Source organism: Heloderma suspectum, chromosome 3 (assembly GCF_057233095.1).
Source record: "Heloderma suspectum isolate Gila_16-S chromosome 3, 16-S_ref, whole genome shotgun sequence".
Classification (NCBI taxonomy): domain Eukaryota; kingdom Metazoa; phylum Chordata; class Lepidosauria; order Squamata; family Helodermatidae; genus Heloderma; species Heloderma suspectum.
Window position 1 is genome coordinate 280,881,442 of NC_139460.1, and position 16,195 is coordinate 280,897,636.

Below are 16,195 nucleotides of genomic sequence, written 5' to 3' on the forward strand. Positions count from 1 at the left end.
GGGCTGGGAAAGATTTCAGTCTTAAACCCTAGAGAGCCATTCCCGGTCAGTGTAGATAATACTGAACTAGATGGCCCAATGGCCTAGTTCAGAATAAGTCTGCTTCCTGTGTTCCTGTCTTCTTCTTCTTCTTCTTCTTCTTCTTCTTCTTCTTCTTCTTGTTTACATTGCTCTGTAAAGTGCCATGTACATTGATTGAGTTATATAAAAGGAGCAACAATAACAACAGCAATAAAAAAATACTTCATGAAAGTCAGTTGATCCTGTATTATTGCAGCTTACACAATTTATGACCAAAAGCAAGCAGTGCTTGGCGAGTTTTCATAGCTGTTTATTCAATATAAATAGTAAATATTTACTGCACTTTTTTAATATGATACTTTTTTTTTTTTTACAACACGCATGTTGTTGGTAGAGGCTGTAACACAAAGATAGTATTTCTTTTGTTCCATCACCCTTTAAGACAATGTGCGAACTAATCTCTGTACTATAACCTAGTCCTACTAATTCACTACTTTCATTGAGTTGAATGTTAAAAGGAATGTATTTGTGCCCTACCTCACTCACTGTTCAGAGAATAAAGAAAAATAAATAACACCACCTGCCATCTTCCTGTCCCTCCTAACATTTCAAAACACAAATTTATTGACATCTGAAAATGTCACAACACAAAACGTATGTAAACCTTGGTTTCCATTGGATATATATATATATATATATATATATATATATATTGGATGCCACTGTATAATTTAAAATTATATGACAACTGCAGAGACATAGTGATTTATGCCTTGCCTTTTTCTAAAAATAATGTAAACATAAGAGTTTTTAAATGTATTATCTCCCCAAAATGGTCACCTGTCAAACTAATAAACTGGAAATCATCTAAAGAGACTGTGACACCTCAGCATATTTAAAGAGTGAATTATGTACTGTAAAAATAAAAGTACCTGGAAAAATATAATTTTGATTCTATATATAATGCCTTGGATGTTACCAAAGCTTGGTGAGGTACGCCATATTGCACTTTGTTAAGCAGTCATAGAAATCAAAGGTATTCTGTATTTTGCTCGTTTCTTCAAGGAGGTAACATGGACTAGGAAAACTTCACACACAAACAACTTTGCAAAACTTTTCTTTGTGTTACACAGCATCTCATTTGCTGTAACAAAGAAAAACCCCTTGCATGTAACATTTATCAACAACATGATTACAAAGAACAAGATAACCAATAACTTATTTCTGGAAGTCTTCAAACATCTAGTCTAGCTTCCTACAGACCTTAACATTTTCTTTCGAGGTCAGTTTCCAGTGTGTAAAACAATGTTCTCCTGCCCATGCTTTGCAAACTGAGCAGAGTCAAAAGCTGGCATTAATGAACGGTTTGAGTTTGCAGCATTCAGTTGCCATATTTTAGAACACGGTGTCCAAATTAATCCATGCCTCTTCATCAACCTAAAAATGGAATGCTTACTTCAGCCCAGCAATTTGAAACACTCTGCCCCCTTTTAAAAAATACAAATCAATGCTGAACTGTGCTGTGCTTTATTTGTGTTATTGCTCGTGGTCTTTGTCTTCTGGGCTACTTAACCCAACATGTCCAAATATCTTACTGAAAGCATTGACTGGAGAAAAGAACATAACAGTCCCATTATCTCTAGTATGATCGCTCCATTCTGGGCCTCATTTTGGTGAGAAGATCGCTCCATTCCAAATATTGGAGTGAGACCAGGAACAAGACTGGTTTTAACTTGAAGTGGACAGTTCATTTATGCAATATCTGGCTTCAGATAATGAAAGGCACCTGTTAAAAAAAAAAAGCAAAAGAAGCTTTTTAAGTCATGCTGTGACAACCTCACAGCAAGGGGCAGTGTCAACTACAGGTTGACATTGTCATATTTAATACTGATATATCAAAGGAAAGGGGCTAATATTTTTATTCTTAGACAAGTTTGACAAAACTCTATGTATCTGGGATTATATACTATAATGATTCTTGAGTTGACCTCATTAAGAACATGTGTTTCTAATAGTGGAATGCCAGTGGTTATTTCATTTTGGACAACCCCTCTGTTTTACCTAATGGCAATCAGGTTTCATGTCTCAACAATTAATAACATCAAGATGTTGTTGACATCACTTTAAAAAATAATTATGCAGCAGAAATCTTGCTGGAACAATCCACTATCTTAGCAGCAAATGTAGCTCTACTACTACAAAAGGGAGAAAATGCCTTTGCTTGGGAATCTCTCTTGACCCTACAGTATTTTTTATTACTGACAAATATTTATGTCTTGTTTTGTTTTTTAAAGATGTATGCATCACTTTTAAAGTACAAAATATGAGCCCTCTTTTACTGGTTTTAATGGTTTCAGTAGCCCAAGGTCCCTACCAAATTTTAAACAAGGTTGGTTAAAAAAAATTCCCACAGTTTCACTTGAAAGAATTATTTACCCAAGCAAACTTGGATTTGGGTGAGATTCCACAACTCAGTGTTAACATCTCTTTTGGTATTTTGAAAATACGCACCCCTGGAACACTGCACAAGCGCTGCGTAACTATGAAGTTCTTACTGCTAAATAGCACTAACTTTATTTATTACATTTCAATACCACCCTATAGCTGAAGCACTGTGGGAAACTCACAAAACATTTAAAACCATAAAATACAGAACATAATATAAAAATCTAAAAGGTGTAAAACAATAAAATCAAAGTGCAAACCAAAGCAAAAGCCAGCAGCGGTACAAAGTTCTAAAAAGGCACTAACAGTTTTTAAAATAGAAGGAGTCAAAAGACTGGGAGAAGAAAAAGATCTTCACCTGGCACCGAAAAGACCATAACATAGGTGCCAGGTGAGCTTCTTTGCGGAGGGCATTCCACAACTGGGGTGCCACCACTGAAAAGGCCTTCTCTTTAGTAGTCACCCACCTCACCTCCTCTGGTGGGAGTGCCCAGAGAAGGACCTCTGAAGATGATCTTAGGGTATATATGATATGCCTCCCATAGAGATATGGTAGGCATATCGATAGACAGGGCTGGCATCAAGGGTAGGCATGGCTGGGCACCTGCCAAGGACCCACACCAAAGCGGGGGCCTACTGACAAGAGCCATGTCTTCCTTTTCGTCATTGCAACCTGCTGGTTCACTGGCCTTCTGCTCTGGCCCAGACAACAGTGGTGGTGAGCAAGCAAGTGGTAGCAATAATGAGAAAGAAGAGGAACAATAGCAGCTGGTGATAATGGCAGTGAAAAAGTAGACTTACATAGGAAGGGGGCCCATTGAAGGTGTCTTGCCCAAGAGCCCTCAGAAACGTGGAGCTGTCCCTGAAAGGGTCTGCCCAACTGTCAAAAGTATGCTTTTGCCCTTCCCTCCCTGACCTCTCTCTAGAGAATAGCATAGCATGGCCATTGAGAACACAGATGTTTGCTAACCCTATGGTCAGCAAAGGGTTGAATTAAGGTACTATTCATGTGCAACCTTATCAGCTCTATTTATAGATGTGGAATAGAAGCTAAATTATACCCCTCTGGCAAACATCACCTAAAGAGTTCTCATGCTAAAGGTGTGTTGAACTTGGGCTCTTCAGCCCTGATAAAATACAGTTTCCATAATACCAATCATTTATTTATTATACCCCTCCCCCCTTATAAAGCGTTTCCTCAGGGTGGCTTAAAAATGTCTATACAACACAATATATATAAAAATACAACATTATAATATGATATGAAAATACAACCTGATAAAATAAAAAAAACCCCAGCATCTATCATTATGAGAGGATGGGATCTGCAAAGACCACTGGCAGTTTTTGAGGCAGAAGATGAGTCTTCCAACTATGCCTGATACTGCAGCCTCATTACTTTGTGCGATTGGACACAACAGAGACACTACTGAGAACTGAGCCTGCCCCTATCTACATAGCCCCACCCCTTCAGCTGCATAATTCTGCCCTTGATTCCCTATCTTGCCCAAGCTAGACATGAGCCAGTTCAGAGTGATATTTTGCATAGAGCTGACATGATGCAGGGGTGGCCTGCATATGGCCCATTCAGGTGTCACCCTGTGATGCCAAGATATGACAAAAACACAGAACCTGAGGAACTGGCGTACACACATGCGCGCGCGCACACACACACACACGCGCACACGCACGCGCACACACACACACACACACACAGGGGAATGATATAATACTCACTTTGTCCATATTGTCCATACTGATATCCTGTAACAGGGTCCATACTATAACCAGTGGTGCTGTATGTTGGTGGGCAGTATGACTGGGATGTAGGCAGACTGTCTAAACTTTTCATATGATCTAGTCTTTGACTGCAGCTAGCTGATACTGTCGTGGTTGGTTCTAAGCCCCCAGTTAATGGTGACAAGGCATAATCAGTTTGGGGCTGGTGAGGTACACCACCATGGTTAGTTAAGAGGCCCATTACCTAAAATAAAGAGAGGGGGAGGGGGAGAGAGAGAGAAAGAGGTTAACAGGCATGAACAACTATATTTTAAGCAATGCACAAGAGTACTGCAGTCTCTTATTTCATTTCTTAGGGTATCTATTACTTGGTATTTTGACCTCTAATTCTAAGGGGAAATAGACATGTCCTATGCCTTAAGTAGTAACTTATGGCATTCTTTCACCACCAGCACATCCCCTCCAAACACAAAATCTTATGTAGCATATGAAAATACCTTTTTTTTTTTGCTTTATATTGTCTGATCATATGTCACAATGGTTTTACATATTTTAAGTTCTGGCAGGGATGAGGAACCTCTTTCAGCCTGAGGGCCAAGTTCAATTTCAGGCAAGCTCTGGGGGGCTGCATTCCCCTGGTGGGTGGGGCTGAAGGCAAAGGGGGCAGGGCCAAAGGAAAGGAGATAGGCCCCAAAATACAAATACACCAGCATATGATAGCCTAAAGTTCCTACTGCCAGTAACTCAGCCTTAGGAGAGGCATTTCAACCTTTCAGAATGGGGGAAAAAAATGCACAAAAGCCAGGAAACCACCAAATGGCTGGTGGTTGGCAGAAAGAGGGTGGACCCAGGGGAAGGGCGAGTGGCTATCTGGGGAACCCTGGAGGGCTGGATTGGGGCCACAGGTGGGCCAGATTTGGCTCCCAGGTGTGAGGTTCCCCAACCCTGGTTTATGGAAATACATAAACTGAACCCATCTTCATCACAACTATTTGTAAAGCACTAGTTTTTCTAAGCAGACAACCAATATTGGCCTAATTGAAAGGGTGGTTTCACAAAGCTGGTTTCCCATTGGAGGGTGATTTTTTTCAGTCACCTTCTAGTAGTGGATAGGATACTCTTTCTTAGAGGCTAAAATCCCATACCCTTACCAGGGCTTCTGCTTCTGGATTCTTTGTGGGATTAAGCTCAGGCTCCTTTACATGGATAGACACGTGCTTTGAATCAGGGAATTCCTTTCTCGGCAAGTTCTATATTTTTCATTTTAGAGCCACTAGATAGTGCTGTGGTTATAGTGGAACTGCATAATTACACACAGCTGATATATCGGATTAATGTTCCTTATTAGGTTATCTCCAATCTTTTAAAAAATGGGATAAGGGGGGGGGGAGTGTGGGAGATGCCTTGGAGGTTGACTCGTGTAAAGGACCCACAAACTTCTATGAGTGACCCATCATGAGAATGCAATCAAAGCCTTGTATAGAAATTCTCTTAGACTGTGGTTTCCCTTAGAAGATAGCTGGACCTTATATAGGAGATCCATGTTTAGACGTATTTTTCTTCTTGTAGAAGTAGCTGCAGCAGTAGGACCCTGGCCCATATCATCCTCTCCCTCTAGAAGCTGCAGAGAGGTGCCTGCATGTTTCTCCCTCTGTGTCAAATAGGAGCAGGATGCGGGGAAAGGGTCAGAGCCGCCTTCCCCTGTAATTGTGATCCAAATACACTTGCCCTCCCCCCACGGCAGCTGCTTTAGAAGAAGAGTTTAGTAATGTCTAGTTCGGTCCTGAGAAGCAGATGAGCCAAACACTACACATAGGACTGAATTCTGGCTGCAGTGGTGCTAGTCGCTATATCTGCAGCTGCAGGTGATCTATAGGACAAAGATGCCAGGCACTGCGAGCAAAAAAAAAAAAAACAGCATGAAATCTAAGCTGCAACTTTCCTTACAGTTGATTGAGAAATTATGACTTTTTATTTACAAGGGAAACTAAAACCAGATGCCAGATCAAAGGAAGCCAAAAGAACTAGAAATGCCTTGTTGAAGTTCAAGGTGAGGGTTGTTTGTTTATTTTTGTTTTTAACGAACCGCCTCTCAAACATTTAGAGCACAATTCTATGCACACTTACCTGGGAGTAACCCCTATTGAATACAATGGCATTTATTTCTGAGTAAACATGCATAGGATTGTACAGTTAGAAAGCAAAAGCCATTAGCGATGGTATATTTTTCTTATTTTGAAATGAAAATTCATTTCTTTAAGGGCATTTCCTACTTTCAGATGGCCATTGCAAATCTTCAATGCTTCTTTTTCCCAGTTCACAAAATAATATCGTATGGCTACATATGACGTCTGTGCTGAAAACTTCCAGTTCTGCCTGTTCAACTCCCATTGGCCCCAGCCAGCATGGCCAGTGGTGAGGAATGCTGGGAGTTGTAGTCCAAAGCATCTGGAGGGCACCAGGTTGGGGAAGCCTTCTGTATGGTCATAAACTTTTCTGCTTACTGGCATAAGTGTTTTGAGGTTCAGTGCCTTTGAATTAATCTACCATCTTAAATTTGCTTGCTAGAAAGTAAGAACCACTAAACTCGGTAGGGCCAGCTTCTGAGTAAATTTGTTTAGCATCTGGAAATTTATCTTTTCAAGACTGAGAAAAGAAACAGGAAAAAAGAACTTTCATTCAAAGTCTAAGTTAACATTTACATTGAAAACGGCAAGTCTAGAAGATATTTACTTTGCCACAACCTTCATGATTTGACTAGAGTCTAAAGTACACATTACTTATCAGAGAACTAGCATAGCTCAATAAACTGCATCAACCTACAATTTCTCATTCTTGTGTTACAACCATTCCTTGAGAAGTTGTTTGTAGAGAATTGTGAATCAGCAAAACTCAAGCTCACAAAAGCTCTCTGAATTTGATCTTGAAGCTTGTTCCAACTCAAGTCCATGTCAGATTGCAAGCTTGTTTTTTTGTTTTCGCATGAAAATCTGTGCATATTTTCATGCACATTTTTCCAAATATACACATCAGTTGTGTGCATCTTTGAAATGTACTTGTTACTCTCCCATTAATTATAGCATATTTGTGTGCACTTTTCAAGAGAATGCATTTTTCATGTGCATTTTTCAAATGTGTGCATGGTGTCAGATGCATTTTGGGGCGGGGGAGTCTGCGAATCACATTGCAAGCTTGGAAATGTATGGACTTCAACTGCAGATTGGGTCGAGGTCCATGTTTGGTCCAGAAGATCTGATAAAAAAAAAAGAATGGAAAAGAATGCCCTATACACTCCTAATTGTTTAGAACCAGGGATGTCTATTTCCTGTAGTCATCATAACTGGTCAAATCCTGCTCATCCTCCTCCCAGTTTTGCAGCTTCGGGGCACATATTTGCTGACTGATGCAAATGCCAACCCCCAGCTATGTCCAGTTACTGGGTTGCTTTAAAACTGGAACTTCAGAATCCAAGGGCCGCCTTTCAAACCCACCACAGCCACCCAATATCAACAGGGTTGCAAGATCAGGGTTTTTTAAAGACAAAATTTTTAAAGACAAAATTTGCATTTGTACATGCCTTTGCTTTCAAATCCTTTTGAATTGCCGGCTTTGTCTTTGGAAGCTGGGTATTAGCTTTATGCAGCCCTATTATATGCATGTTTACTCAGAAATAAATCCCAATCACTTTAATGGAACCTACTCCCAATTATGTGAGCAAGATTGTGGCCACAAAGTGGACACTGGCACTTATCATTGACTGCTACTTAATAACTGTCCTTATTCTGGTTGGTTATAAATGCCTGTCTATAGTATCGACTCTTTCTAGGTGCTCAGCCAAGCATCACCATGTTTCCACAGCTGCAGGGAAACAATGGATGCTAGGCTCACCACATCAGCTAGAGCAGTGGGACTGCCATGGGGAGCTTTTGAACAGCAATCACATGGTAAGTGGAGATGTGTTCCCACACTTAATTCTCCAACCTTCATCACAGGGATACACTGAAGTTGTTAGGGAGCCAAATGCAAATGCATGACTGTAGAAAACACGTATGGTTCATAAGCTAGATCAGCCCACCCCAAATCAGTGCCCTCCATATGTGTTGAAATACAACTCCCATCACCCCAGAACATGCTGACTGGGGTGATGGGACTTGTAGTTCAACACATATGGAAGGCATCAGATTGCAGCACACTGAGCTAAATTCTCAAACCATTATTCCTGAGTAGGTATAGAGAAAGTATTTTTTATTGTTGTTCTTGTGGTTGTTATGTTGCCTTTATTATGCTGTATTCCAGCCTACCTCTAAGGAACACAAGAGTGGGTGTCAAAGTGGTGCTTTGGCCCACAATTGTGTGAGATAGATTAGGGTAAAGTTGTGCTCTTGAGGAACTCCCATTCATTTCAACAAGAGATGGTGTCCCTTCTCTCTACGTGGTATTCTTGTTATATCTGGAATTCAGACTTCACTTTTAATGGATATCAACATTCACTAAATTACTGTTGTTCACTGTAAGGTACATATCTTGTCAGTTCATTATAACATGAGGTAAATTAATTTAAATTTGCACATTAACTCACTTTTTCCTGTCATGTCCACTAAGTGTACGTGCTATCTAATTTATCCATATACTACTAAATGTTGAAGCAATAATAATAGCAACAACAACAACAACAGGTCAGAATCAAAATTGTCATCTCAGAAATATCTTCAGAGACTTTCAGATTCATGCTGCAGTTGATTAGCATCTAGATAATTAGATTTTGGGCCTTTTCTCTTTGAAAGTTATAAGGAAAGTAGCCTAAAGGCAGAAACTCTGTCTTGTGGTATGTGTCATGACCTTATAGCACCAATACAAGGACTTACAGGAAGGGCATGGCTGGCTTCCACCTAATCACTTTGTTAGGAAAGCTATTAGAGGACTTATCCTGAGATATACTGAGCACCTCCATTTCCTAAGTACTTTAGGGGGAGTAAATTATGTACCGCATGGCATAAGAAGTGTCCAGCACTTGGACCAAAGCTTCTGCTTATGTAAACTAAGGTATAGTAGAGCTTTTCCAACTACAATCCTGTGGCTTTTCTGAAACAATTTCTAAAAGATTTTTCTCCACATATATTTTATTTTACAAATATATGCCAACGGTAAACTATCAAAAGAGAAAAATATACATCTCTATAAAATATAGTGGTTTGTTTTGTTGTTGCTGCTGCTGCTTCTGTTGTTTTAACTTATTTTATTTCAGAGGGAAAAAATATAATTTTATGTTCTCCACTATGGTAACACAATTTTAACAGGCTGCTAGAAGGAGTAGAAAATGTTGTTTTGGTTTAATTCTATGGAATTGAGATTTATTTTAATTTCATTATATGCATTATACATTTTAATAATAATCCACTTTGAGCTTCCAAATATGAATAAAAAAGGGAAACAAATATATGAGACACAGAAATATAGACACACTTGTTAGCTGTTTTGGATATGGATTCCTTCCTGTTAAATGGTTTCAGAAAGCCATCAAGAAAAAACTCAGAAGTTCAGTCTGATTTAGGATTTCCTTTTCCCCGATGGGCTTCATTCAGTTCTCTCCTGCCCAGGTACTTAGATTTCAGTTGAATCAAGCATACTGCTGAACTGGATCCTACTCTCTTTGGGAATAAAAGCAAAAACCTTTCCTCCCACTGAAATAAAAAATCAAATCCTCAGGTTTTATGTGATTAAAGCATTAGGTGAAAATAAAGTATTTCCTATGTTGCATATGATATCAAGATTTTCTTCATAAGAAATGCAATATTTTATGTATGTATATTTGTATTTATTAAATGTATAAATCACTCCCTTTGTCTACCAGGCACCCAGAGGATGTAAAAGCCTGTCTAGCTAAAATATAGGAGATTGAAGGACAGGGAGGCAAGTGTCCATAGGATTGTGCCCTTAATTATATTAAATGATTCATTGGCATTAGTTTTCAACAAAGTTTTCTTGCTGCAGAAATGCATGGCAAAATATTCTTCTTCTCGGAGAAACTGATGTAGAACTGGGAACACATTAAATGGGAAAACTTATTTTCCACATCCCAGATGGTTTAATACTTTTGGTTACCATTGTCAAAATATTTATCAAATATATTTCACCCTTCCTCCCTAAAAATATGTTGTGGGTTCCATTTTCTGCATTGAGCACAGACTGCCAAATATCGAATCCCAAACTTGCTAATAAATGCAGTGGACTGGGAAAATATCCAATATTATACAAATATGTTGTAATTTCCAATAATATTAAAGGAGCTCAACTAGTGTGAAGCATGGTTCTATCCCACAACAGCTGAAGATCTGACCCTTTGTATTTAAGGAGAGGTGGGTGATGAAAGTTTAAATACATGTAGGCAACTTCTGCCTTTTTATCAGGTGATTATAGGAGACCCATCTATTCTCAACTATGTAAACCCCCATTTAAAGTTTATTCCACTGAAATGAAATGCAATGCCACTTAATATGACTGGTATTATAGCAAGTCAGACATACCATAGGCATCATAAAATTCTCACATGTTTTAATTCATTTACGCATGCCTGCATTTAATATGCTCTGTAACCATGTCTGAAATTAATATGATTTATGGGAGACAAACATGTGCTATATTTTGGGGCTACAGTTATACATTTTTTCCCTCTCATTCACCCTGATTGAAAGATTTAATGAAACGGCACAAAGAAAATTGTTGGCTGTTCACGTATTAAGTTGAACTGACAGAATCATGAGTAAACTTTAGTGGAGTTAATGATATCCTCTTATCTGACCCTGACACATTTGTGGCATGTAATTTACAGAAGCTCTGTCCAGGGAAGCTTGACAAATGCTCCTAAAGATGTCAGGGCAGTGTTCCATTCTAATGTAAAACAGATGTGGGTCAGATACCCTCATTCATCACCACACTGAACATTTCAAACTGTTGCTAAGATGGATGGCATTACCTGCTGTGAACTCTTTTCACTGGGAAACCCCCTCCCTATTCCCCTCAGCACCAAAATTACACACACACACACCAAAAAGATGACTTTCTGCAGTCCATCTCATAGATTCCCATGCGACGTAAACACGTGCCAAGGAAAGCAGCCTTTAAAGTGACAATCTGCCTGCAACCATGAACTCCCTTAGGTGGCCTTAGGCAAGCCACTATCTCTCAGCCTAAGCACCACTCAACCTCCCCACCCCCATCCTGTCCCACTTGCAAGATAGGTATAATAATGCTAACAATATCATCCTTTATGTGATTATTGTAAGGATTACAGAGGTAATGTATGTGAATCACTTTAAACACTCAAAAGCACTATATATTTACTTCTGCTTCTGATCATCATCTTTATACGATATCATCTCCTTCTTCTGATCATCATTATATAATATATAATGTATATTATATAATATATTGATATATATCAACAATATCTAATATATTAACGGTACAATCCTATGGGTTGTGCCCTTGCTAGACAGAAGCCTCCGATGTCAGAGGCTTCCGAGTACCCAAAGCCCTGCCAGCAGGGCAGGAGGACTGATGGAGGTGATTTTTGCTTCTCCATCCTCCTTTATTTATTTTTCCTCTAGACAGGCCTCTGAGCCCATCTGGAGTACTCATTGCTGGGAGTAGGGCTGGGGCTGAAGAGGCCATAGGAAACATTGTATCCTAATATCTCCTCTCCCCCCCCACCAGAACACGCCCTTTCAGACCTCTCGGAAGTCCTCCAAGGCTGCTTTTGCAACCTTGGAAAGCAGCCAATGCGGTTCTTTGTGAGGCAGCTGCCTGGCTGAGGAGCCAGGGGGAGGGATCAGATTCCAGAGTCCCCCTTCTGTGGTCATTGTAGTTTATGGCCTCAGAGGGGGGACTCCAAGAATCCTATGGCCCCTGAGATGCGTTCCCAGGACCACAGGATTACTCTCTTTGAGAGAGAGAGAGAGAGAGAGAGAGAGAGCACACACACACACACACACACATTTAGGGTGAAACTTATGCATGTTTAGACAGAAAAAAGATTTTATTTCAGTCTAAATACATAGGATTGCAGCCTACATTTATTTATTTATTTATTTATTGAGAGAGAGAGAGAGAGAGAGAGAGAGAGAGAGAGAGATGCGCCATCATTCAGTCAGGGACTATTGTTCCTAGTCACTCCCTGAGGTTTGGCCAACTAAGATGGGTGTGTGGGGCTCAGGGGCTTACTGAACCTCCCTCTGGAGTTAAGACCTTGAATAGGTAGTCTCTATATGATAGCAACAACATAGGATCAGGCTGCCTGGTTGCTACAAGACAAATTAGGGTCACTTTTCCAACTATATGCTGAGATTTATCACCTCTTGTTGCAAACCAGTTAAGTGCAACCAGTAAAATTACGATCAAGTAATAACAGGTGAAAGGGTCACCCTCTAGTATATTGCACCAATATTCTTTCTCTCCCCCCCCCATCCCCCTCTGTTTTTCTCAAGCATCACTAAAAATACTGAAAAGAGTGTTGCACTTTCTTGTATACATATCATTGGTTAACTGCTGCAGTACATAAGCATTTCACTGAATTGTTCATGAGGAAATAGAGAAATCTATGACTGGCTTTTGCAGACTAAAGTCAATGGCATACCTGGATTTAGGTTTAGGATTATCTAGCCCAACTAACTTCTACTGGACTAAAACATCTTCTGTCCAAAGACCTTCACTGGATTCTTGTGTCCAGTTGTAAATAGTCAGCAGCGTTGTTTCTAAATCAAAAACCTCCAATCTTCAGGACCCCGTACAATGCATGCTGCATTCATGGTCTCCTTTACCTGCTTTAGCCGAAACAAGATTTATTCCTCATTTCCTTTCTCTCTAATTTGGAAAGACACATGGTAATATTGGAAGAAATTGTGGATTGCCACACATGTTCTTCCATACCCATTTCTGCTCATTTTGTAGGCCTTTACCTGCTGTTTCCAAACCTGACTATTTTTATGTACATTTCTACGGCCTCAGGATGCTTTCCTAAAACCCCAGTGGCTCCTGAAGCTGCCACCTGCTCCAATATGATACACAGCTTTCATTAAAGTAATGTTCCAAAATGGCAACTTCTAAGGATGCCAGTCCTAAACTTTCAAAAATGGCAAGGTGATGCCAAAATCAGGACTCAAGACATTCAGCTGCCTGAGACAGAACAGTAAATGAAATACACACCCTCTACCACCACTTAGTAAAGATGCATAGTTCCCAAGGCTAGCCTGAAAATCCCAGGAACCCTCTCCCTCAGAGAATAAATAACAACAACAACAACAAACAAACAAACAAATTTCTTCCCTTTCATGAGGCAGCCACCTCACTCATCAGCTGCTGAGGCAGCCAGTTCACTCTGCCTAAAGGTAGGGCTGGCTCTTGATAATGACAAATGCTGTCTGTCTGTCTGTGATTTTTAGGCTGCCTTTAAGGGTAGAACCCTCTGTTCTTTTTATATGCAAGACATGATAGTGTAGAATAAATTACTAAGATGTGCTTTTTCCTATGTTATCTTTAAAGTTAAAACCACTCCATCAGGCTCTGGAAGAGGGAGAGATGGGTCACCATAGCTGTCCTCGGAAGCCATTGGGCTTTGCCTCTCCCTCAATAGTCATCCAGCAGTCATTCCATCAGGCTGTAGTGGGGAGAGAGCGAGCAAGGAAGCAAGGTGACTCTATCAGCTCAGCTGGGAGTCCAGCTATCTGAGGCACCTTCTCTCTTTGAGCTGCTTCTATTCAAGCTGGTCAAGATAAGAACACCAACAATATCTGGCTGCACTACAGCCATTACAGCATTACAGCTGCATTGCTCCTGGTCATTGTAAGAAACTTGTAACATTAAGAGCTAGTGCCTGAGTTTGCTTGCTTCCTTTCCCCGCTTCCTCATTGTAGGGATGGACGGAACACTTACCTTCCATTCCATTCTGTTTCTGCTGGGGGGGAGGCGCTCCATCCCTCCCCCCGGAATCCTCAACGGGGGGGGGGAGGCGATCCGGTCCTCCCCCCCAGAATCCTGCCCAGCCGGTTCCGGCCGACATCCAACATCTGACATCCAGCTGCTGGGCAGCCCTGCAGGGACGCAAATGGTGGCTGTTGTAGCCGCCACCATTTGCGTCCCTGTATTTAGCCATGATAGGCTACGTAAATATTTACGTAGCCTATCACGGCAGGGGGAAAAAAACCCAGCGTACGCAAATGGCGATAGCCTCCGCCATTTGCGTACGCTGGGTTTTTTCCCCCCTGCTGTGATAGGCTACGTAAATTCTTATGTAGTCTATCACGGCCTCCGCAGGGACTCAAATGGCGTCCCTGTGTTAGCTGTGATAGGCTACATAAGTATTTACGTAGCCTATCACAGCTAGGAAGAGGAAGCGAATGGCGGCCGCAGGACGGCCGCCATTCGCAAAGCAGCGCAGATGGGAGCAGGTAAGTGCTCCATTTCACGCGCCTTTTGTGGGTTGGGGGCTTCATCCCACGTGCCTTTCATGGATTGGGGAGGCCGAATGCACTGGCATTCGGCCTCACCGAGATCTGTCGCGGAATTCTCTGACATCCCTACCTCATTGTTTCCTTTTGCACTGTGGGGTTTTTTTTAGAATGGAAGCCTGAAGCCAGATACTGTCTTGTCTTTCATTCATCTGTGGGCCACTCCAGGAGCTTTTCTGGCTGAAAAGCAGGGTATAAATGCTTTGAATGAATGAATGAATGAATGAATGAATGAATGAATGAAACCCTATTACAGGGTCAATCTCGAATAAAGCAAAGAGCGCGCACACACACACACACACACATGCACACACACACACACACACACACACACACACAACTTTGGTCAGAAAGAGGACAGTAGACAGTGTCATTGTCCTGTGTCCTAGTACAAGCTTCTGATGGGGGGGGGGGGGGAATGTTACAATATTGATCTGAAATTGACATGCCACATCAACAGACTACAGACCCATTAGCACATAGTTGCTTTATCCTATATGTTTCAGGAAAACAGCAGTAGCTGGTAAGTACATGCACAGAATGCATAATAGGAAGAGCTGACAAAAATTATCCAATTTACATACATTACACAGCACTAATCTCCACTCGGACATGGTAGACTTTAAAAGTAGAATTTTATTGGATCACACTCTGAGATGGGGAGGATTTTTTTAAAAAAGAAAAAATACAAACATAACAATGCTTGACATTAGATCCTGACGCCATTAATCACTTCCTTGTTCCTGTAAAGATCAACCATTTGTGACAGAGAAGTCTCACCACCATGAGGTAATAATGAGCAAAGCAGATAGCAGAAGAATACTCAATCAACCTGATGAGAAATGCAGGCTTGATCAGAGTTGAGAGTGGAGAAGGGCATTTTTAGGATTCACTCCAACAACTCTAAATTCAGGAGCTGCTGGGCCTGCATTTCACTCAGTTCTGATCCACATAGATGAGAAAACTGTTTCTAAAGAATCCTCCCTGGGATGTGCAGTGCTACCAATCTAACAAAGATCGGTTTTGTGAGTGTTGATAACTTGTTCAGAGACTCGTCACTTGTTCAGTACCCTACTCTCTAAACCAGACTCCTCCAACCTGAACCACACATTCCATCATCCACAGCCACGTTGAGGAAGACTGCTGTAAACACACAATCTAAAGGTCAATCGCATTGTCAAAACTTGACAGCATCCATGGTCCGGTCAACACTTTGTGCAAAGATCCTTAGAGCAGAAAGGAATATGGGCAGGGCCGGCTCCAGATTTTTGAGGGCTCTTGGGCAAAACACCTTAATTGGCCCCCTTCCTTGATGATTCTACCATCTCATCACCATTCCTACTCACCCTGTTTCTCATCATTGCTACCACTTGCTTATTTGACAGGTAGAGAGCCAGTGAACAAGTAGGCAGTGGCATCCATTGCTGCTCCTTCTCACCATCACCACTGTCTGGGCCAGAGTGAGAGACAGGTGAACAAGCAGGTTG

General features: G+C 41.0%; 1 protein-coding gene across 1 annotated transcript in view; it reads right to left on the minus strand.

Moving 5' to 3' along the window:
- Nucleotides 1–313: 313 nt before the first annotated feature.
- PAX3 (paired box 3) overlaps nucleotides 314–16,195 on the minus strand; it is a 158,217-nt gene continuing 142,335 nt past the window's right edge. Inside the window, exons 8-9 of the mRNA XM_084842023.1 lie at nucleotides 4,204–4,450; nucleotides 314–1,807 (exon numbers count right to left, since the gene is read on the minus strand). Coding sequence (XP_084698149.1) covers nucleotides 1,773–1,807; nucleotides 4,204–4,450 — 282 coding nt within the window. The 3' untranslated portion in view covers nucleotides 314–1,772. The remainder of the gene's footprint in view (nucleotides 1,808–4,203; nucleotides 4,451–16,195) is intronic.